General features: G+C 44.6%; 1 protein-coding gene across 2 annotated transcripts in view; it reads right to left on the bottom strand.

Annotated features, from left to right (window-relative positions):
- LOC109905839 (glycerophosphodiester phosphodiesterase domain-containing protein 5-like) overlaps window positions 1-22620 on the bottom strand; it is a 78822-nt gene that overhangs the window by 4377 nt on the left and 51825 nt on the right. For both annotated transcript variants that reach the window (XM_031791059.1, XM_031791060.1), the window contains exons 7-11: window positions 22282-22375; window positions 12395-12540; window positions 4586-4668; window positions 2975-3125; window positions 593-814 (exon numbers count right to left, since the gene is read on the bottom strand). In XM_031791059.1, coding sequence (XP_031646919.1) covers window positions 593-814; window positions 2975-3125; window positions 4586-4668; window positions 12395-12540; window positions 22282-22375 — 696 coding nt within the window. The remainder of the gene's footprint in view (window positions 1-592; window positions 815-2974; window positions 3126-4585; window positions 4669-12394; window positions 12541-22281; window positions 22376-22620) is intronic.

The following is a 22620-nucleotide window of genomic DNA, read 5'->3' as shown; positions in this document are numbered from 1 at the left end:
AGAAAGAGAGAAAGAAAGAAAGAAAGAGAGAAAGAGAGAAAGAAGAAGAGAAGAGAGAAAGAAGAAAGAAAGAAAGAGAAAGAGAAAGAGAGAAAGAAGAGAGAAAGAGAGAAGAAAGAAAGACCGGCCGACACAGACAAAGACAGACAGAGCTCAGATTAGTTATGGGACATGTATGTAGATGTGCAATTAGTGACATCAGAGATGACAGAGTAATGATTGTGACATTGATTGATGTCACAGGCAATCTTCAGGTCAGCCTCAAGCTGACAGTTCCATCTCTCTACTATGAGTTGTTTTCCTCCTCTTGATTTCCATAGGGGACCGGGGCCGAGCCCTAACAAGGTTCTGTCCACTATCGAATAATAATAATAATAATAATAATAATAATAATAGCCATTTAGCTGAGGCTTTTATTCAAAGCGACTTACAATCATGTGTGAATCCTTTTTAAGTATGGGTGGTCCCGGGAATCAAACCCACTACCCTGGCATTACAAAAGCCATTGCTCTACCAAAGGACCACTATCTCAGTCGTGTACACTACTACAACCCCCCCCCCCCCATCACACTATGTGTGATGCCGGTCTCACCAGGTGCTGTGGAATCCCAGACAGGAGTATGACCCCCAGGGTATCGTTTATCCAGCTGTGGTAGCAGGGGTGTCCGTGCGGGGGTCGGCGCAGGTCGAACACCACTGTGTGGTTATGGAGGGTGGCAAGCCTCAGCAGCTGCTCCAGACTACACACACTCTGGTTCCCCACCAGCATCACCTCCCTCTGAGCCATGGACTGGACCGTCCAGAATGGGTCTTCCTAGAGGACAACACACACTGGTACTCACAGTCAAGCTAATCAATTTAGTGTATTTCTAGGTTTACATGGCAATCGTAATAATACATCACTTTATGATGAGATCAGGGTTTGGGTCAATTTTATTTTAACACAATCCAGGGAAGAAATCTTGATTGATAAATATTGGCAATTTCTCCACTTCATTAATGAGATTCCCTAACCCTAGCGGGGGTGTGACAGTACCATTCCTCCATAGAAGGGGTGTGACAGTACCATTCCTCCATAGCGGGGGTGTGACAGTACCATTCCTCCATAGAAGGGGTGTGACAGTACCATTCCCCCCTAGCGGGGTGTGACAGTACCATTCCTCCATAGCGGGGGTGTGACAGTACCATTCCTCCATAGAAGGGGTGTGACAGTACCATTCCCCCCTAACGAGGGTGTGACAGTACCATTCCCCCCTAGCGGGGGTGTGACAGTACCATTCCCCCATAGCGGGGGTGTGACAGTACCATTCCCCCATAGCGGGGGTGTGACAGTACCATTCCCCCTAGCGGGGGTGTGACAGTACCATTCCCCCTAGCGGGGGTGTGACAGTACCATTCCCCCTAGCGGGGGTGTGACAGTACCATTCCCCCTAGCGGGGGTGTGACAGTACCATTCCCCCCTAGCGGGGGTGTGACAGTACCATTCCTCCATAGAAGGGGTGTGACAGTACCATTCCCCCCTAGCGGGGGTGTGACAGTATCATTCCTCCATAGAAGGGGTGTGACAGTACCATTCCCTCCTAGCAGGGGTGTGACAGTACCATTCCCCCTAGCGGGGGTGTGACAGTACCATTCCCCCCTAGCAGGGGTGTGACAGTACCATTCCTTTCTAGGTTTACATGGCAATCGTAATAATACATCACTTTATGATGAGATCAGGGTTTGATTGATAAATATAGGCATATTCTTCACTTCATTAATGAGATTTCCTATCAGCCGAGTGGCAATGAAATGGACCCAAAGCATTAAGGAGAAATATAGGCCTAGTGAAATAAGTGAAAGAAAGGGTGGTGTGAGGTCCTGCAAACTTACATTTGGTTAGAAACCTTCAGAGAGAAAAGGATGGCATAACAGTATACCAGTCCTCCTAGCGGGGGTGTGAGACAGTGACATTCCTCCCTAGCGGGGGTGTGACAGTAGCATTCCTCCCTAATGGGGGTGAGAAAGTAACATTCCTCCCTAGCGGGGGTGTGACAGACGGTACCAGTCCTCCCTAGCGGGGGTGTGACAGACGGTACCAGTCCTCCCTAGCGGGGGTGTGACAGACGGTACCAGTCCTCCCTAGCGGGGGTGTGACAGACGGTACCATTCCTCCCTAGCGGGGGTGTGACAGACGGTACCATTCCTCCCGAGCGGGGGTGTGACAGACAGGACCATTCCTCCCGAGCGGGGGTGTGACAGGACCATTCCTACCGAGCGGGGGGGTGACAGGACCATTCCTACCGAGCGGGGGGGTGACAGGACCATTCCTACCGAGCGGGGGTGTGACAGGACCATTCCTACCGAGCGGGGGTGTGACAGGACCATTCCTACCGAGCGGGGGTGTGAATGTAGCGTTCCTACCTAGCGGGGGTGTGAATGTAGCATTCCTACCTAGCGGGGGTGTGAATGTAGCATTCCAACCTAGCGGGGGTGTGAATGAAGCATTCCAACCTAGCGGGGGGTGTGAATGTAGCATTCCTACCTAGCGGGGGTGTGAATGAAGCTTTCCTACCTAGCGGGGGTGTGAATGAAGCTTTCCTACCTAGCGGGGGTGTGAATGTAGCTGTCCTACCTAGCGGGGGTGTGAATGTAGCTGTCCTACCTAGCGGGGGTGTGAATGTAGCTGTCCTACCTAGCGGGGGTGTGAATGTAGCTTTCCTACCTAGCGGGGGTGTGAATGTAGCTTTCCTACCTAGCGGGGGTGTGAATGTAGCTTTCCTACCTAGCGGGGGTGTGAATGTAGCATTCCTACCTAGCGGGGGTGTGAATGAAGCTTTCCTACCTAGCGGGGGTGTGAATGTAGCTTTCCTACCTAGCGGGGGTGTGAATGAAGCTTTCCTACCTAGCGGGGGTGTGAATGAAGCATTCCTACCTAGCGGGGGTGTGACAGTACAATTCCTCCTTAGCGGGAGTGTGAGTAACATTGTGGTACCTTGAGGAACCACTGGCCGGCATTGAGGCTGTGTAAGTCTGTCCAGTTAAAGGAGGAGGCATCGTCCAGCTGTCTGTCAGGAAACACCTTCTCCACATCTGTAGTCCTCCTCAAGGTGCGGTCTCGCATCAGAAATGGCACCCCGTCAAGGCTAGGACAGGAAAGATTTAAACAGTCAGGTCTACCAATACATTAGTATATTCAGTGCCGTACAGTGTTGTTCAACATCATATGATCATCTTATTTCTCAGAAGTTTATATCCACTGATATTTTGTGATTCTAAGTGGAAGTTCTTACAATAGAAATACTGAATGCTCTCTAGGGAAGCGCCAAAAACCTTCAAATCATGAAGGGAATAGACTAGAGCTGTTTGAGGCAAAACTCACATTACATGAAAGCTACTTTCATGTTGCTAGCTTCACCTTCACTTTGAATGCCAAATCATTTCCCCACCTTTTCAGTTAACCTCAGGTTGTAAAACAAAAACACATTACCTACACTTGAAATTGTTAGTCAAATTCACAACTAGAATCACAACGCTTTCGTAAGATTACATCCCAAGCAAGCAACTAAATCGGACTAAAAACATAATTTAGCCTGTGTCTATCATTCATTATCGTTTTCAGTGACCATAAAGTGTGACTGAAACGTTCAATTAGTGCCTGAATGACCTATGTCCCTTCGGGTGTGTGTCTGTGTACACGCATCTCTGGTCAGGAGGTTGTATAGAGCCTGGCCCTGTTCAGGTTTCATTAGTCAGCTCCAGCATGAGCTCAAAGCAGCCCAGAGCCCAGCCTAACTGTCATCAGCACGCACGTCTCCACCTCCCATTCATCTTAATTAGGGAGTGGAGGAATGTATACACAAACTAAATGAGCTTTCACTGACACAAAGGCAAATAGACAGAAACACACGTGGCCGCCGCCATTCCTCCTAAAAACGGACGCCGCTCCCCCTCCTAAAAACGGACGCCGCTCCCCCTCCTAAAAACGGACGCCGCTCCCCCTCCTAAAAACGGACGCCGCTCCCCCTCCTAAAAACGGACGCCGCTCCCCCTCCTAAAAACGGTCACGGCCGCCGCTACCAAAACTGCCGCCGCTCCTACTAAAAAACGTCCGCCGCCGCTACCAAAAGCCACCGCTACACAAATCGCTACTGCTACTAAAACGGATGCCGCTACTGCTACTAAAACGGATGCCGCTACTGCTACTAAAACGGATGCCGCTACTGCTACTAAAACGGATGCCGCTACTGCTACTAAAACGGATGCCGCTACTGCTACTAAAACGGATGCCGCTACTGCTACTAAAACGGATGCCGCTACTGCTACTAAAACGGATGCCGCTACTGTTACTAAAACGGATGCCGCTACTGTTACTAAAACAGATGCTGCTACTGTTACTAAAACAGATGTTGCTCACTGAATGGTAATAAGCGGCTGAATCCTAGACAGGAAGCCCAGACCAGCATTATGACACTGGCTGACCTGTACTTGGCTGTACTCCTCAATCAACTAGCTTACAACTGACTCGACTTCTCACCGTCTCTCCCTGCAGCTCCCCATTGATCTAGTTTGGCTGCACTGCGAGTCTCTTTCGGTGTGTGTGTACCTGATGGCCACGTCAGCCTCCAGCCCACTGACGTTCATCTGCAGAGCCCTCTGGAAGGACAGGATGGTGTTCTCTGGAGCCAGCTACCGACAGAGAGAGGAACATCATCAGCACACTGTCAGCACACTGACGTATATTGATGTTTCATGGAGGTCAGAGACATTTCATATACCTTACTGCAATCAGAGTTCACAGGTTCATACAGGTTTCAGAAGTGTAACACACCTTTGAAACATGCCATTTTCCCACATCTTGTTGAGGTGGTGCTGGAGATGATGAAAATGAAGTTTACATTTTTTTTTCCTTTAAAATGGGTGTGAGGAAATGGAGAATATATTCCAGTTTAAAGTAATGAGTTATGAGCTCATAATTATTATTGATAAACAGACTATTGAACACATGTCTTGCAATACAAGACACTAGGCCACATTGGTCAAACTAATAATGGTCAGCGATACTGGACACCTGGGAAAAGCAATGTAAAGTGCTGCTGGGAAACAGAGTAGGTCATGTGGCGTGTCCTGGGGGAGTTCAGGTTTTTAAGACTTAATTCCTCCACAGCATTTAACTTCTGGGGTGATCAACTGCTGCAACATGCCCCAACTGGCTGGCTGGGGAGCATCTGTCTGCAGCTCGCTGGATGGGTCATGTTTTTGTGTATGCGAGTCGTTAGGACAGGGTTTTCCAAACTAGGGGTCGCCTGATTTGAAAATGGGGTGGCGAGAGAAAATTTGTGCTTGGTTCATCAAACCCGGGGTTACATCAGCAACCTCCGGTAGCTGCTAGATGAGGTTGTAATAAACAGAGCAGTTTCTGTTCTCTTCCTACAAATGTGGCTCTATCTTTTGAATGGTTTAAGCTCCAAATATTATGAACCCATCACTGAAAGACATGACTCTCAGGAACAGGTAGGTACATACTGTTACCCTCTACTACAGTGAGGGAAAAAAGTATTTGATCCTCTGCTGATTTTGTACATTTGCCCACTGACAAAGAAATTATCAGTCTGTAATTTTAATGGTAGGTTTATTTGAACAGTGAGAGACAGAATAACAAAAAAATCCAGAAAAACGCATGTCAAAAATGTTATAAATTGATTTCCATTTTAATGAGGAAAATAAGTATTTGACCCCTCTGCAAAACGTAACTTAGTACTTGGTGACAAAACCCTTGTTGGCAATCAGAGTTCAGACGTTTCTTGTAGTTGGCCACCAGGTTTGCACACATCTCAGGAGGGATTTTGTCTGACTCCTCTTTGCAGATCTTCTCCAAGTCATTAAGGTTTCGAGGCTGACGTTTGGCAACTCGAACCTTCAGCTCCCTCCACAGATTTTCTATGGGATTAAGGTCTGGAGACTAGCTAGGCCACTCCAGGACCTTAATGCGCTTCTTCCTGAGCCACTCCTTTGTTGCCTTGGCCATGTGTTTTGGGTCATTGTCATGCTGGAATACCCATCCACGACCCATTTTCAATGCCCTGGCTGAGGGAAGGAGGTTCTCACCCAAGATTTGACGGTACACAGCCCCGTCCATCGTCCCTTTGATGCAGTGAAGTTGTCCTGTCCCCTTAGCAGAAAAACACCCCCAAAGCATAATGTTTCCACCTCCATGTTTGACGGTGGGGATGGTGTTCTTGGGTCATAGGCAGTATTCCTCCTCCAAACACAGCGAGTTGAGTTGATGCCAAAGAGCTCCATTTTGGTCTCATCTGACCACAACACTTTCACTCAGTTGTCCTCAGAATCATTCAGATGTTCATTGGCAAACTTCAGACGGGCATGTATATGTGCTTTCTTGAGCAGGGGGACCTTGAGGGCGCTGCAGGATTTCAGTCCTTCACGGCGTAGTGTGTTACCAATTGTTTTCTTGGTGACTATGGTCCCAGCTACCTTGAGATCATTGACAAGATCCTCCCGTGTAGTTCTGGACGGATTCCTCACCGTTCTCATGATCATTGCGAATCCATGAGGTGAGATCTTGCATGGAGCCCCAGGCCGAGGGAGATTGACAGTTCTTTTGTGTTTCTTCCATTTGCGAATAATCGCACCAACTGTTGTCACCTTCTCACCAAGCTGCTTGGCGATGGTCTTGTAGCCCATTCCAGCCTTGTGTAGGTCTACAATCTTGTCCCTGACATCCTTGGAGAGCTCTTCGGTCTTGGCCATGGTGGAGAGTTTGGAATCTGATTGATTTCTTCTGTGGACAGGTGTCTTTTATACAGATAACAAACCGAGATTAGGAGCACTCCCTTTAAGAGTGTGCTCCTAATCTCAGCTCGTTACCTGTATAAAAGACACCTGTGAGCCAGAAATCTTTCTGATTGAGAGGGGTCAAATACTTATTTCCCCCATTAAAATGCAAATCAATTCATAACATTTTTGACATGCGTTTTTCTGTTTTGTTGTTATTCTGTCTCTCACTGTTCAAATAAACCTCCCATTAAAATTATAGACTGATCATTTCTTTGTCAGTGGGCAAACGTACAAAATCAGCAGGGGATCAAATACTTTTTCCCTCACTGTATGCCCACAAGCTGTTAGAACCGAGAGGACAAGACCACACACTAAATTAGACTGGGGGTAAAAATAACATCTGTAACCACGTTTCCATCCACAGTTTTTATGCAAGTAAAGCACTGTATAAAAAAAGAAATCACGACAGCTGTGATGGAAACAGGATGTTTCGGTACAATATTATGAACGTTAACAGGTACTTTTGTCCGTTCAACATGGTGGGATCTTTTTGTGTCCGTAAAATGTATTCTGTGGAAACACCTTCATGCGCAAATATTGATTTGTGCACTGTATCTGCAAGCAGTTGGCTAGAGCACATGTGCCAAGACCAGAGTAGCACATATACTATTTAACACAACAGTTTGTGACAAAACTATCGGTAGAGTTGAAAATGCGATGGAAACACATTGAACATACCATTTTTATTCGGTACATCAAAACAGAAGCAAAAAAATGACCTTGTGTGCACATGACGCAATCATTTTTATCAGCAACAAGTCTGTTTCAAAGAAAATGCGCACATTTCCTTTATGCAGATTTTTTTTATAATCGCACAAAAATCTGTTTGGATGGAAACCTAGCTCATTATGTTATTTTCTACACAGAAGATCACACAAGGTCATTGCCTGATGATGTTTTGAACTTCCCAATAGCTTTCTGTTGCATTTCAAATCAAAATATATTTGTCACGTGCACCGAACACAACAGGTGTAGAACTTACAGTAAATGCTTACTTACAGGATCTAAACAGTGCAAATTGTAAGTAAAAAATAGATATTAGGTGAACAATAGATAACAAAATACAACAGTAAAAAGACAGTGAAAGATAACAGTAGCGAGGCTATATAGAGGCACTGGTTAGTCTGGCTAATTGAGGTAGTATGTACATGAATGTATAGTTAGTGACTACGCATATAAACTAAGCAAAAAAATAAACGTCCCTTTTTCAGGACTCTGTCTTTCCAAGATCATTTGTAAAAGTCCAAATAACTTCACAGATCTTCAATGTAAAGGATTTAAACACCGTTTCCTTGCTTGTTCAATGAACCATAAACAATTAGTGACAGTTTCACAGGTTCATGTTCATTAAGACACTAACAGCTTACAGACAGTAGGCAATTAAGGTCACAGTTATGAAAACTTAGGACACTAAAGAGGCCTTTCTACGGACTCTCAAAAACACCAAAAAGAAAGATGCCCAGGGTACCAGCTCATCAGACTGTCCGTAATAGGCTGAGAGGCTGGACGGAGGGCTTGTTGTAAAGGCAGGTCCTCACCAGACATCACCGGCAACAACGTCGCCTATGGGCACAAAAACACTGTCGTTGGATCAGACAGGACTGGCAAAAAGTGCTCTTCACTGACAAGTCACGTTTTTTTTTCTCACCAGGGGTATGGTCGGATTCATGTTTATCTTCAAAGGAATAAGCATTACACCGGGGCCTGTACTATGGAGTGGGATCGATTTGGAGGTAGAGGGTCTGTCATGGTCTGGGGCAGTGAGTCACAGCATCATCGGACTGTGCTTGTCGTCATTACAGGCAATCTCAATGCTGTGCGTTACAGGGAAGACCTCCCCCTCCCTCATGTGGTACCCTTCCTGCAGGCTCATCCTGACGTGACCCTCCAGCATGACAATGCCACCAGCCATACTGCTCGTTCTGTGCGTGATTTCCTGCAAGACAGGACTGTCAGTGTTCTGTCATGGCCAGCGAAGAGCCTGGATCTCAATCCCATTGAGCACGTCTGGGACCTGTTGGATCGGAGGGTGAGGGCTAGGGCCATTCCCCCCAGAAATGTATGGGAACTTGCAGGTGCCTTGGTGGAAGAGTGGGGTAACATCTCACAGCAAGAACTGGCAAATCTGGTGCAGTCCATGAGGAGGGGATGCACTGCAGAACTTAATGCAGATGGTGGCCACACTAGATACTGACTGTTACTGATTTTGACCCCCCCTTTGTTCAGGGACATATTATTCCATTTCTGTTAGTTACATGCCAGTGGAACTTGTTCAGTTTATGTCTCAGTTGTTGAATCATGTTATGTTCCTACAAATATTTACACATGTTAAGTTTGCTGAAAATAAACACAGTTGACAGTGAGAGGACGTTTCTTTTTTTGCTGAGTTTATGATAAACAGAGTAGCAGCAGCGTAAAAACAAGGGTTGAGGTGCGGGCACAATGCAAATAGTCTGGGTAGCCATTTGATTACCTGTTCAAGAGTCTTATGGCTTGGGGGTAAAAGCTGTTGAGAAGCCTTTTGGTCCTAGACTTGGCACTCCAGTACCACATGCCATGCGGTAGTAGAGAGAACAGTCTATGACTGGGGTGGGTGGGGTCTTTGACAATTTTTAGGGCCTTCTTCTGACACCGTCTGGAGTAGAGGTCCTGGATGGCAGGCAGCTTAGCCCCAGTGATGTACTGGGCCGTACGCACTACCATCTGTTGTGCCTTGCGGTCAGAGGCCGAGCAGTTGCCGTACCAGGCAGTGATGCAACCAGTCAGGATGCTCTCGATGTTGCAGCTGTAGAACCTTTTGAGGATCTGAGGACCCATGCCAAATCTTTTTAGTTTCCTGAGGGGGAATAGGCTTTGTCGTGCCCTCTTTAGGACTGTCTTTATATGTTTGGACCATTCAAGTGTGTTGGTGATGTGGACACCAAGGGACTTGAAGCCCTCTACCTGCTCCACTACAGCCCCGTCGATGAGAATTGCGGGAGTGTTCGGTCCTCCTTTTCCTGTAGTTCACAATCATCGCCTTAGTCTTGGTTACATTGAGGGATAGGTTGTTATTCTGGCACCACCAGGCCAGGCCTCTGACCTCCTCCCTATAGGCGGTCTCATCGTTGTCGATGATCAGGACTACCACTTGTCTCGCCTGCCAACTTAAATGATGGTGTTGGAGTCATACCTGCCACACAGTCGTGGGTGAACAGGAGGGGACTGAGCATGCACCCATGAGGGGCTCCGGTATTGAGGATCAGCGTGGCAGATGTGTTGTTACCTATCCTCATTACTTCAAACTATATATTGTCTTCAGATTGAAATCCTGTCAAAAATAGACTGATTTGTAAGACTGCTATAGCCCAAATCAAAAAGTAAACACTTGCCGTTGACTAATTCACTTTTTTTACATGGTGGGGGTCTCACATTATGCTTATATCAACATGGGGTCGTGGGCAAAAAACAACGTTTGGGAAACACTGCATTATGAGTTGAGGCTTTGGCAACAGGGAATTAATTATATCCAGTCATACAGTGTATGGCTGACAAGTCAAACATATCAAGTCAAACAAAGCAGGCGTGGGCTCATACCTGCACTGTTTATTCGCATACAGTGCATTTGGAAAGAAATTTGTTACGTTACAGCCATATTCTAAAATGGATTAAGTTTTGTTTTCTTCAATCTACTACACACACACAGGAAAACAGTTTAGAAATTTGTAACAACAAAAAAACTGAAATATCACATTTATATAAATATTCAGACCATTTACTCAGTACTTTGTTGAAGCACCTTTGGCAGCAATTACAGCCTAGAGTCTTCTTGGGTATGACGCTACAAGCTTTGCACACCTGTATTTGGGGAATTTCTCCCATTCTTCTCTGCAGATCCTCTCAAGCTCTGTCAAGTTGGATGGGGAGCGTCGCTGCACAGGTATGTTCAGGTCTCTTCAGACATGTTTGATTGGGTTCAAGTCTGACCTCTGACTGGGCCACTCAAGGACATTCAGAGACTTGTATGGAAGCCACTCCTGCGTTGTCTTGGCTGTGTGCTTAGGGTCATTGTCCTATTGGAAGGTGAACAGTCACCCCAGTCTGAGGTCCTGAGCACTCTGGAGCAGGTTTCATCAAGGATCTCTCTGTACTTTGCTCCATTCATCTTTCCCTCAATCCGAACTAGTCTCCCAGTCCCTGCAGCTGAAAAACATCCCCACAGCATGATGCTGCCACCTGGTGCCAGGTTTCTTCCAGACTTCCAGCTTGGCATTCAGGCCAAATAGTTTAATCTTGGTTTCTTCAGAGAATCTTGTTTCTCATGGTCTGAGAGTCCTTTAGGTGACTTTTGGCAAAATCCAAGTGGGCTGGCATGTGCCTTTACTGAGGAGTGGCTTCCGTCTGGTCACTCTACATAAAGGCCTGATTGGCGGAGTGCTGCAGAGATGGTTGTCCTTTTGGAAAGATCTCCCATCTCCACAAAAGAACTCTAGAGCTCTGTCAGAGTGACCATCAGTTTCTTGGTCATCTCCCTGAAAAAGGCCCTTCTCCCGATTGCTTAGTTTGGCTGGGCGGCCAGCTCTAGGAAGAGTCTTGGTGGTTCTAAACTGCTTCCATTTAAGAATAATGGAGGCCACTGTGTTCTTGGGGACCTTCAATGATGCAGATGTTTTTGGGTACCCTTTTAGATCTGTGCCTTGACACAATCCTGTCTCAGAGCTCTACGGACAATTCCTTCGATCTCATGGCTTGGTTTTTGCTCTGACATGCACTGTCAACTGTGGGACAAAATATAGACAGGTGTGTGTGCCTTTCCAAATCATGTCCAATCAATTGAATTTACCACAGGTGGACTCCAATCAAGTTGTAGAAACATCAAGGATGATCAATGGAAACAGGATGCACCGGAGCACAATTTCAAGTCTCATAAGCCAAGGGTCTGACTACTTATGTAAATAAGGTGTTTGTTTTGTATTTTTAATACATTTGCAAAAATGTCTAAAAACCTGTCTTCACTTTGTCATTATGGGGTGTTTTGTGTAGATTGATGAGGAAACATTTATTTTTAAATCCATTTTAGAATAAGGCTGTAACGTAATAAAATGTGGAAAAAGGGAAGTGGTCTGATGCATTCCGAATGCACTGTATATCTATATCTGCCTGGAGAGAAATGCAGTATAACATTATATGAATTAAGAAAACAAGTGAAGAAATCCTAGACATGGACTCACATGAAATATTTATTCTATAGGTTGAGCTGATAGGTTAAGTGCTCTCACATACAGTAGCCTATATCTTCCAGATAGTGCTTACAGAAAGCCTAGAAGTCTGTTTGCCATCTATTCCTGGGCTATTTTCAGCTTAGGTCCAGAGGGTCATTAATACACTAGAATAGCCCTAGATAGTTTGAAGGAAGTGAGTGGGTGGAAAAATAAACTGTTGGCCAGCATGATTTCTCTTGTGCCCTCAATGAAGGTTACATCTCTGTGGGTCTGTTATTGTATAATCTAGAAGCAAAACGTATGAGGTGCCTCCCATTACATGCCCTCGGATTGGGCAGCAGGTTCAGCTGACTCACCATGGGTGCGCCCTGGTGTCCAATGACGTCAGGGCGTGGTGTGAGGTTGGCGTGGTCCATGATGCAGGGGGAGGTGATGGAAAGGGGGGCCATGTAGAGGCCCAGTAGAACACTTAGGTAGAGCAGGAGAACCACCACCTGAAACACTGGGGAGGGGGTAGAACACAACATAGATATAGAATGAATAGAAACACTGGGGAGGGTGACGAATAAAACATAGAATGAATAGAATACCCAAGTATATAGAATAGCTTTGGCCGAAAGGCTCAATGTCATGGAATACTTTTTTGCTCCTCACGGTTGTCTATTGTACGGAGATGCTCAAGGACATAAATAAATAGCACACCTGAATATAGCTTCTTGATGTGCAAGAAGACCATTCACAGAATGTTTCTAAACATTTTACATGGCCAGTTTGGGTTGACATACAGTACCAGTCAAAAGTTTGGACACACCTACTCATTCAAAAGGTTTTTATTTATCTTTACTATTTTCTACATTGTAAAATCAGCTAAAAAACATCCTCATTGGCAACTGCGTTTATTTTCAGCAAACTTAACATGTGTAAATATTTGTATGAAAATAACAAGATTCAACAACTGAGACAAACCGAACAAGTTCCACAGACATGTGACTAGCAGAAATGGAATAATGTGTCCCTGAACAAAGGGGTCGTCAAAATCAAAAGTCAGTCAGTGTCTGGTTTGGCCACCAGCTGCATTAAGTACTGCAGTGCATCTCCTCCTCATGGACTGCACCAGATTTGCTAGTTCTTGCTGTGAGATGTTACACCACTCTTCCACCAAGGAACCTGCACGTTCCCGGACATTTCTAGGGGGAACGGCCCTAGCCCAACAGGTCCCAGACGTGCTCAATGTGATTGAGATCCGGGCTCTTCGCTGGCTATGACACAACACTGACAGTCCTGTCTTGCAGGAAATCACGCACAGAACAAGCAGTATGTCTGTTGACATTGTCATGCTGGAGGTTCATGTCAGGTTGAGCCTGCAGGAAGGGTACCACATGAGGGAGGAGGTCTTCCCTGTAACACAGCATTGAGAATGCCTGCAATGACAAGCGCAGTCCGATGATTCTGTGACACACCACCCCAGACCATGACGGACCCTCCAACTCCAAATCGATCCCGCTCCAGAGTACAGGCCTTGTTGTAACGCTCATTCCTTCGATGATAAACGTGAATCCGATCATCACCCCTGGTGAGACAAAACCACGACTCGTCAGTGAAGAGCACTTTTTGCCAGTCCTGTCTGGTCCAGTGACAGCGGTTTGTGCCCATAGGCGACATTGTTGCCGTTCATGTCCTGCCTTATAACAGGCTTACAAGCGCCCAGTCCAGCCTCTCTCAGCCTATTGCGGACAGTCTGAGCACTGATGGAGGAATTGTGCTTTCCTGGTGTAACTCGGGGAGTTGTTGTTGCCATCCTGTATCTGTCCCGCAGGTGTGATGTTCAGATGTACCAATCCTGTGCAGGTGTTGTACACGTGGTCTGCCACTGCGAGGATGATCAGCTGTCTCCCTGTAGTGCTGCCTTAGGTGTCTCACAGTATGGATATTGCAATTTATTGCCCTGGCCTCATCTGCAGTCCTCATGCCTCCTTGCTGCATGCCTAAGGCACGTTCAAAAAATTCAGGGACCCTGGGCATCTTTCTTTTGGTGTTTTTCAGAAAGGCCTCTTTAGTGTCCTAAGTTTTTATAACTGTGACCTTAATTGCCTACCGTCTGTAAGCTGTTAGGGTCTTAACGATCGTTCCACAGGTGCAGGTTCATTAATTGTTTATGGTTCATTGAACAAGCATGGGAAACAGTGTTTAAACCCTTTACAATGAAGATCTGTGAAGTTTTGAATTTTTATGAATTATCTTTGAAAGACAGGGTCCTGAAAAGGGACATTTCTTTTTTTGCTGAGTTTAGAATAATAGTGAAGACATCAAAAGTGTGAAATTACGCATATGGAGTCATGTAGTAACCAAAATCGATCAACCAAATCAACACATTTTATAATTGAGATTCTTCAAAGCAGCCACCGCCTTGATGACAGCTTTGAAAACTATTGGCATTCTCTCAACCAGCTTCACCTGAAATGCTCTTGAAGGAGTTCCCACATATGCTGAGCACTTGGTGGCTGCTTTTCCTTCACTCTGCGGTCCAACTCATCCCAAACCATCTCAATTGGGTTGAGGTCGGGTGAGCGTGGAGGCCAGGTCATCTGATGCAGCACTCAATCACTCTCCTTCTTGGTCAAATAGCCCTTACACAGCCTGAAGTGCAAATCAGATATGATAGCATATCACTGCAAAATGCTGTGGTAGCCATACTGGTTAAGTGTGCCTTGAATTCTAAATAAATCCCTGACAGTGTCACCAGCAATGCACCCCCACACCTCTATGCTTCACGGTGGGAACCACACATGCGGAGATCATCCGTTCACCTACTCTACGTCTCACAGACACAGAGGATGGAACCAAAAATCTCAAATTTGGACAGATTTCCACCGGTCTATTGTCCATTGCTCGTGTTTCTTAGCCGAAGCAAGTCTCTTCTTATTGGTGTCTTTTAGTAGGTTTCTTTGCAGTAATTCAACCATGAAGGCCTGATTCACGCAGTCTCCTCTGAACAGTTGATGCTGAGATGTGTCTGTTACTTGAACCATGTGAAGCATTTATTTGGGCTGCAATTGCTGAGGCTGTTAATTCTAATGAACTCATCCTCTGAAGCAGAGGTAACTCTGGGTCTCCCTTTCCTGTGGCAGTCCTCATGAGAGACAGTTTCATTATAGTGCTTGATGGTTTCTGGGACTGCACTTGAAGAAACTTTGAAAGTTCTTGACATTTTCGAAATTGACTGACCTTCATGTCTTAAAGTAAAGTAATGTCGCTTCTCTTTGCTTATTTGAGCTGTTCTTGCCCAAATTTGGACTTGATCTTTTACCAAATAAGGCTATCTTCTGTATACCAACCCTACCTTGTCACAACACAAATGACTGGCTTAAACACATTGAGAAGGAAAGAAATTCCACAAATTAATTTTTTACAATTGAAATGAAGTCCAGGTGACTAAGACATGAAGCTGGTTGAGAGAATGCCAAGAGTGTGCAAAGCTGTCATCAATGCAAAGGGTGGCCATTTGAATATAAAATACACTGCTCAAAAAAAAAAAAAGGGAACACTTAAACAACACAATGTAACTCCAAGTCAATCACACTTCTGTGAAATCAAACTGTCCACTTAGGAAGCAACACTGATTGACAATAAATTTCACATGCTGTTGTGCAAATGGAATAAACAGGTAGAAATTACAGGCATTTAGCAAGAAACCCCCAATAAAAAGGAGTGGTTCTGCAGGTGGTGACCAGACCACTTCTCAGTTCCTATGCTTCCTAGCTGATGTTTTGGTCACTTTTGAATGCTGGCGGTGCTTTCACTCTAGTGGTAGCATGAGACGGAGTCTACAACCCACACAAGTGGCTCAGGTAGTGCAGCTCATCCAGGATGGAACATCAATGTGAGCTGTGGCAAGAAGGTTTGCTGTGTCTGTCAGCGTAGTGTCCAGAGCATGGAGGCACTACCAGGAGACAGGCCAGTACATCAGGAGACGTGGAGGAGGCCAACAACCCAGCAGCAGGACCGCTACCTCCACCTTTGTACAAGGAGGAGCAGGAGGAGCACTGCCAGAGTCCTGCAAATGACCTCCAGCAGGCCACAAATGTGCATGTGTCTGCTCAAACGGTCAGAAACAGACTCCATGAGGGTGGTATGAAGGCCTGAAGTCCACAGGTGGGGGTTGTGCTTACAGCCCAACACCGTGCAGGACGTTTGGCATTTGCCAGAGAACACCAAGATTGCAAATTCGCCACTGGTGCCCTGTGCTCTTCACAGATGAAAGCAGGTTCACACTGAGCACGTGACAGACGTGACAGTCTGGAGATGCCGTGGAGAACGTTCTGCTGCCTGCAACATCCTCCAACATGACCAATTTGGCGGTGGGTCAGTCATGGTGTGGGGTGGCATTTCTTTGGGGGGCCGCAGACGTAGCCTGACAGCCATTAGGTACTGAGATGAGATCCTCAGACCCCTTGTGAGACCATATGCTGGTGCGGTTGGCCCTGGGTTGCTCCTAATGCAAGACAATGCTAGACCTCATGTGGCTGGAGTGTGTCAGCAGTTCCTGCAAGACAAAGGCATTGATGCTATGGACTGGCCTGCCCGTTCCCCAGACCTGAATCCAATTGAGCACATCTGGGACATCATGTCTCGCTCCATCCACCAACACCAAATACTGTCCAGGAGTTGACGGATGCTTTAGTCCAGGTCTGGGAGGAGATCCCTCAGGAGACCATCCGCCACCTCATCAGGAGCATGCCCAGGTGTTGTAGGGAGATCATACAGGCACGTGGAGGCCACACACACACTACTGAGCCTCATTTTGACTTGTTTTAAGGACATTACATTACATTACATTACAGGACATTGGATCAGCCTGTAGTGTGGTTTTCCACTTTAATTTTGAGTGTGACTCCAAATCCAGACCTCCATGGGTTGATAAATTTGATTTCCATTGATAATTTGTGTGATTTTGTTGTCAGCACATTCAACTATGTGAAGAAAAAAGTATTTAATAAGAATATTTCATTCATTCAGATCTAGGATGTGTTATTTTAGTGTTCCTTTACTTTTTGAGCAGTGTATATTTGTATATATTTAACTAGGCAAGTCAGTTAAGAACAAAAAGGCCTCCTGTGGGGATGGGGATTAAAAAAAAAAATATATGACATCACGACAAGAGAGAGAACACAACACTACATAAAGAAAGACCTAAGACAACATAGCATGACAGCAACATATGACAGCATGATAGCAACACAACATGACAACATGGCAGTAACAACATGGTAGGAGCACAAAACAGGGTACAAACATTATTGGGCACAGACTGGACAGTTATCTCAATCTCTTCATTCAAAGACTCAATCATGGACACTCTTACTGACAGTTGTGGCTGTAGGCAGAGACAACAATACATCACGCAAAGCAGCCACAACTGTCAGTAAGAGTGTCCATGATTGAGTCTTTGAATGAAGAGATTGAGATAACTGTCCAGTTTGTTTAACACTTTTTTGGTTACTACATGATTCCATGTGTGTTATTTCATAGTCTTTATGTCTTCACTATTATTCTATAATGTAGAAAATAGTACAAATAAAGAAAAACCCTTGAATGAGTAGGTGTGTGCAAACTTTGACTGGTACTGTATATATGGTGTCAAAGCCAGCCAGCCTCTAGCCACACTTTCTCATTATCCATCTCTGTGTGCTGTACTGCAGGTAAGTGATGATTAATGTAGCTAGAGTACATCCCTCACACAGGAGGTCGGATTCATTTCAAGGTCAGTGCTTAGGCCAGATTGACTGCGTCAGAAGAACTCTTGTTACAAAGCTGAAAGCCTTCACCCTCAGAACCTCTCTGGCATTCAGACAGAGGTCCGCCAGCTAGCTACACACCTAACCTCACATCCAGGCACCATTGACCCCTGTAAGCCACAAGGGACCACAGGCTAATGTCTGTTACACTTAAACAGATATTCTATGTTAAAGAGACATACACTGTATTTCAATAAGATTAGCCTGTAAAAAGGATGAATAAATTATATTTTTTAAATATTGTAGCCATATTACAGCACACATTAATAATGTGAGTTACTGTGAGAGTAAACAAACTGCTGAGGCAGTGTCCTTTCACAGAAATCCACTGTTCTACCCAAATACAAAGTATAACAAATGGAAATGGAGTGTCTATAAACAACTGAATATTCATGAAAGTTATTTGCCTCCAGAAACAGCAGCAATGACAATTCAGTATTTAATCTAGGCACCTCAAACGCTACTCTGCCTCCCTTGTACTAGTCTGACAGATTTAAAGGAAGGTAGAAATACCCCAGTACTTGATGGCTAACTGGCCGTGTCAACAGACCTCAGGGGCCTAACAATGACCTGTGGACTGGTGGTGTCACGTGATGCCAGAAGAATGCCTAGTATCCCTGCCACTCTGACAGGGGCTTGCCCTATTGTGTACATGGGGTTAATCATTTAACGCCCACAGCTCTATGAGGCTGTTAAGTCATCTGACAGTAGTAGCTGAGCTTTGATCAGTGAGGTGGGAGTCAGTAACATGGTCTAGTGTTGTCACGATAACCAGGTTTATTAGTATCATAATACTCAATACCAAAACGATACCATGGCAACAAAAAGAATATTATGCGTATTAGCTAAAGTCAGAATAACCACTGGGCTTTATTTATGTTTAACATTGAATAGGTTGATAACTGGTAGAACTAAAATAACAAATACAATATCTTCTATTCTATATTAAATTTATTGATAAAATAAAACACTATATTAAATAACACAAGAATAACTTAAATGTTCCTGATGCCTAACTATATCGGACACCAAGAGCAGACAGGGTTGGTCCTGGTCAGTCCCTGGATGGGAGACCAGATGCTGCTGGAAGTGGTGTTGGAGGGCCAGTAGGAGGCACTCTTTCCTCTGGTCAAAAAAATATATCCCAATACCCCAGTGCAGTGATTGGGGACACTGCCCTGTGTAGGGTGCAGTCTTTCGGATGGGACATTAAAACGGGTGTCCTGACTCTCTGAGGTCATTAAAGATCCCATGGCACTTATTGTAAGAGTAGGGGTGTTAACCCCGGTGTCCTGGCTAAATTCCCAAGCTGTCCTTCATACCATCATGGTCACCTAATCACCCCCAACTTACAATTGGCTCATTCATCCCCCTCCTCTCCCCTGTAACTATTCCCCCAGGTCGTTGCTGTAAATTAGAATGTGTTCTCAGTCAACTTACCTGGTAAAATATATATATATTTTTTAAAGGGTTAATTGTATAATCTATGGCCATAATACTGGGTCAAATTACATTCATTAGACCTAAAATTCATAACAGCTAAATAATATAATATAACAAAAAATTAAAATATATACATTTTTTTTATACCTTTATTTAACCAGGCAAGTCAGTTAAGAACAAATTCTTATTTTCAATGACGGCCTAGGAACAGTGGGTTAACTGCCTGTTCAGGGGCAGAACGACAGATTTGTACCTTGTCAGCTCGGGGGTTTGAACTTGCAACCTTCCGGTTACTAGTCCAACGCTCTAACCACTAGGCTACCCTAGTTTATAGTTTAGTTCCAAAACACCCCCAAAAAAACCTTTAAAGATCATTTCTGAAGCTTCTATATTGCAAAGGTCTACACGCCATAGAAGTACAATGGAATTTACACAGTATACTACGATTCCCAAAGTGCATTTCACTTTCCATGGTACAATGGGCTGCTGGCTGGCTAGTGGCTACTGCTAGCAAGCCCAGACAAACGTGAATTAGTTTAAATATATTGTGGTCAAGTTATGAGTGTTAATTATTTTTGTCACTGAGCAAATTTCAGGTCTGCTGAGTGCAAACTTGAACATTGTGAAAGTTCTGTGCAACTTCGAGCACGAGTTTACTGTGAACACTGAAGCTAACAGTGGCCAAGTAGGCTACTGTGGCTATTTTATTGTAACGTAGGCCTACCATCAAAAACAATGAATAAATTGCATTCCATAACATTTCAAATTAAATTTTATTTGTCATGAGCTGAATACAACAGGTGTAGTAGACCTTACGGTGAAATGCTTACTTACAAGCTCTTAACCAACAATGCATTTAAGAAAAATAAGAGTCAAGAAAAATATTTACAAAATAAACCAAATTTAAATATAAACTAGCAACAATAAAATAACAAGGCTATATACAGGGGGTACAGGTACTGAATTAATGTGCGGGGGTACAGGTTAGTCAAGATAGGTAGGGGTAAAGTGACTATGCATAGATGATAAACATCAGGTAGCAGCTGCGTAAAAAACAGGAAGCTTGGCCCCAGTGATGTACTGGGCCGTACGCAATACCCTCTGTAGCACCTTGCGGTCTGAGGCCGAGCAGTTGCCATACCAGGTGGTGTTGCAACCAGGATGCTCTCGATGGTGCAGCTGTATAACATTTTGAGGATCTGAGGACCCTTGCCAATTTTTACATGGAAATAGCTGTTCTATCATTCAGCCTACTGTAGCAGCCAGTGTGTGGTGTTCAATTAGGCCTACGTTCCATGAGACTTTTGAAAAAAACATGCAGGGCTCGACATTAACCTGTTTATCCATTTATCCTTCAGACAAGGAGGTGACTGAAAATGTTTGTTGTTTGAGGCAAGAAACCATTTTACAAAATAAAATGCATTATTATTCCCATACTATTATTATAGACAATCATACAAATTATGCTTCCCTCTTCCTATTGACTACTTACCTTATCAAGCCTGTCTCAAAATACAACACTGCCTCTTTAAGACAAAAAAGATCTCTTTACCTGACTCGCTTTTCAAAGATGTCTAAAAATCTACACGTTTTATGCTCTTGTAAGAAGCTATTACTCTCCTATTGAAGACTACAAATGATCTATAACTGGGCTAATAACTCACTAACTAGCAAAGGACAAGAACTAAATGTGCACACGTAGCTGCATGCAGCTCTTGCGTTGATCTCAAAACAAGCGCATCTACTCATGTAAACACAATCCAGTTCAAAGTAAATGGCACAGATCCATATATAGCAATGGTGTATTTGCATATAGGCCTACTGCAGCTCTGATTTGTTATGCCGCACCGATCTGGGTAGAGTAAGAGCTGAGTCATGCATGTCAACGCAATAGAATCCTACTCCTATGCGTTCTGCTTTCAACAAAATTGAAAGTGACTAATATTGCGTTGATTCAATCACAATTGCCACAGTAAAGGGAAAAGTTGATAGTGTTATCTAACAGGGAAAACTCTAGAAGTTCAATCTTGTCCTTCTCTCCAGCTGATAGATCTTCTGCACAGCAGTCCCAGGGGAACATTGGTATATTTTAATGAATGGCTCGAACAACCTTCTGGCTGAAGCCCAGCACGCCATCAACTGGGCCACAAAAGCATCCGCCAGTGGCAGTGGATATCCTCGCTTATAAACCAGGGTCGCTACACAAGTCCTTCCTTTCAAAGAGCACGTCCTCACGCTAGACCTCACAGGACTCAGTCTTACAGGAAAATGTTCACCGGCCAACACACACACTGTCGTGGACGCGAGGTCCGTTCACTTCCGACACCAATGTAACGAAACCAATGTAATGAACCCTCAACCTTATGGCCCGAAGCCCGGCCAGCCATCTACTGTGCCACAAAAGCATGCTCGAGTTGCAGAGTCGATATCTGTGCTTATAAACCAGGATCACTACAATATGTTCATGTCATTGTCACTGAAAAATAATACAACTTTAGTAGAATAACGACAAAGTTACAATGCAAATGTCCTGTGTAAAATTGCTTATTTTTTATGTTGTTCTGGAACTAAACCTCCCTTGCACTCTACTGCTTTGTAACACCTTTTTCTTAGTTGTTTGCCCACATCTGCTCTGCAAGCTAAGTATTCCCATAGTTCACCCCTGCAGCCAGTTTTGTCAACGAGCTGCGGGCGTGGAGGTATGCTGTTTTTCTTTTGCAGAAGCCATGCTGTCGGCATTTTCTCTCTCCTCTCACTTGCTTCTTAAATAGTGGCTTGCGCGGTGTCAGCTCGCTAGCTTATTACTGCCCCTTTGAGAAGATTCAAACAAATTACTAGACAGACTCGATCCTCTCAATCCTTAGATGGTGTGAGACACATTTGAGAGAAGAACCAAAAGTAACAAATGCTAGTACCGGGAAAATGTTCATGTTCTAGTAAAAAAAAAAATCTGTATAGCATGCAACACTAAAATGGTCAGTAACAGAGTCCGGGTCAGGTCTTACTTGTTTTCTCTGAGCGGGCGACCTGCCCAGCCACCAGCCAGGCCAGAGCGGTGACAGCCACCAGGGCTCCTAGGTGTAGGAAGGGACCTGTGGCCTGACATCATTCAGTGTTAAAGGTGTGCCATTGCGACAGTCATTCACAGTTGTTAAATGGTACGACATAAACTAAATAATTCAGTGGTAATGGTAGGCTACTGCATGAAGAATTCAACAAAAATAAGTAAATTAACCCCTTGAATCAGTCTTAACACATCTGTTAGATGCATTTCTATATTGAAATAATTTTGCCTTTGTATGTAGCTCAATATAGTCATTAACATATCAGGAAAGTGTCCTGTA

Source organism: Oncorhynchus kisutch, linkage group LG15, assembly GCF_002021735.2.
Source record: "Oncorhynchus kisutch isolate 150728-3 linkage group LG15, Okis_V2, whole genome shotgun sequence".
Taxonomy (NCBI): domain Eukaryota; kingdom Metazoa; phylum Chordata; class Actinopteri; order Salmoniformes; family Salmonidae; genus Oncorhynchus; species Oncorhynchus kisutch.
Note: the sequence above shows the minus strand (reverse complement) of the source record. Positions and strands in the feature narration are given on the sequence as shown.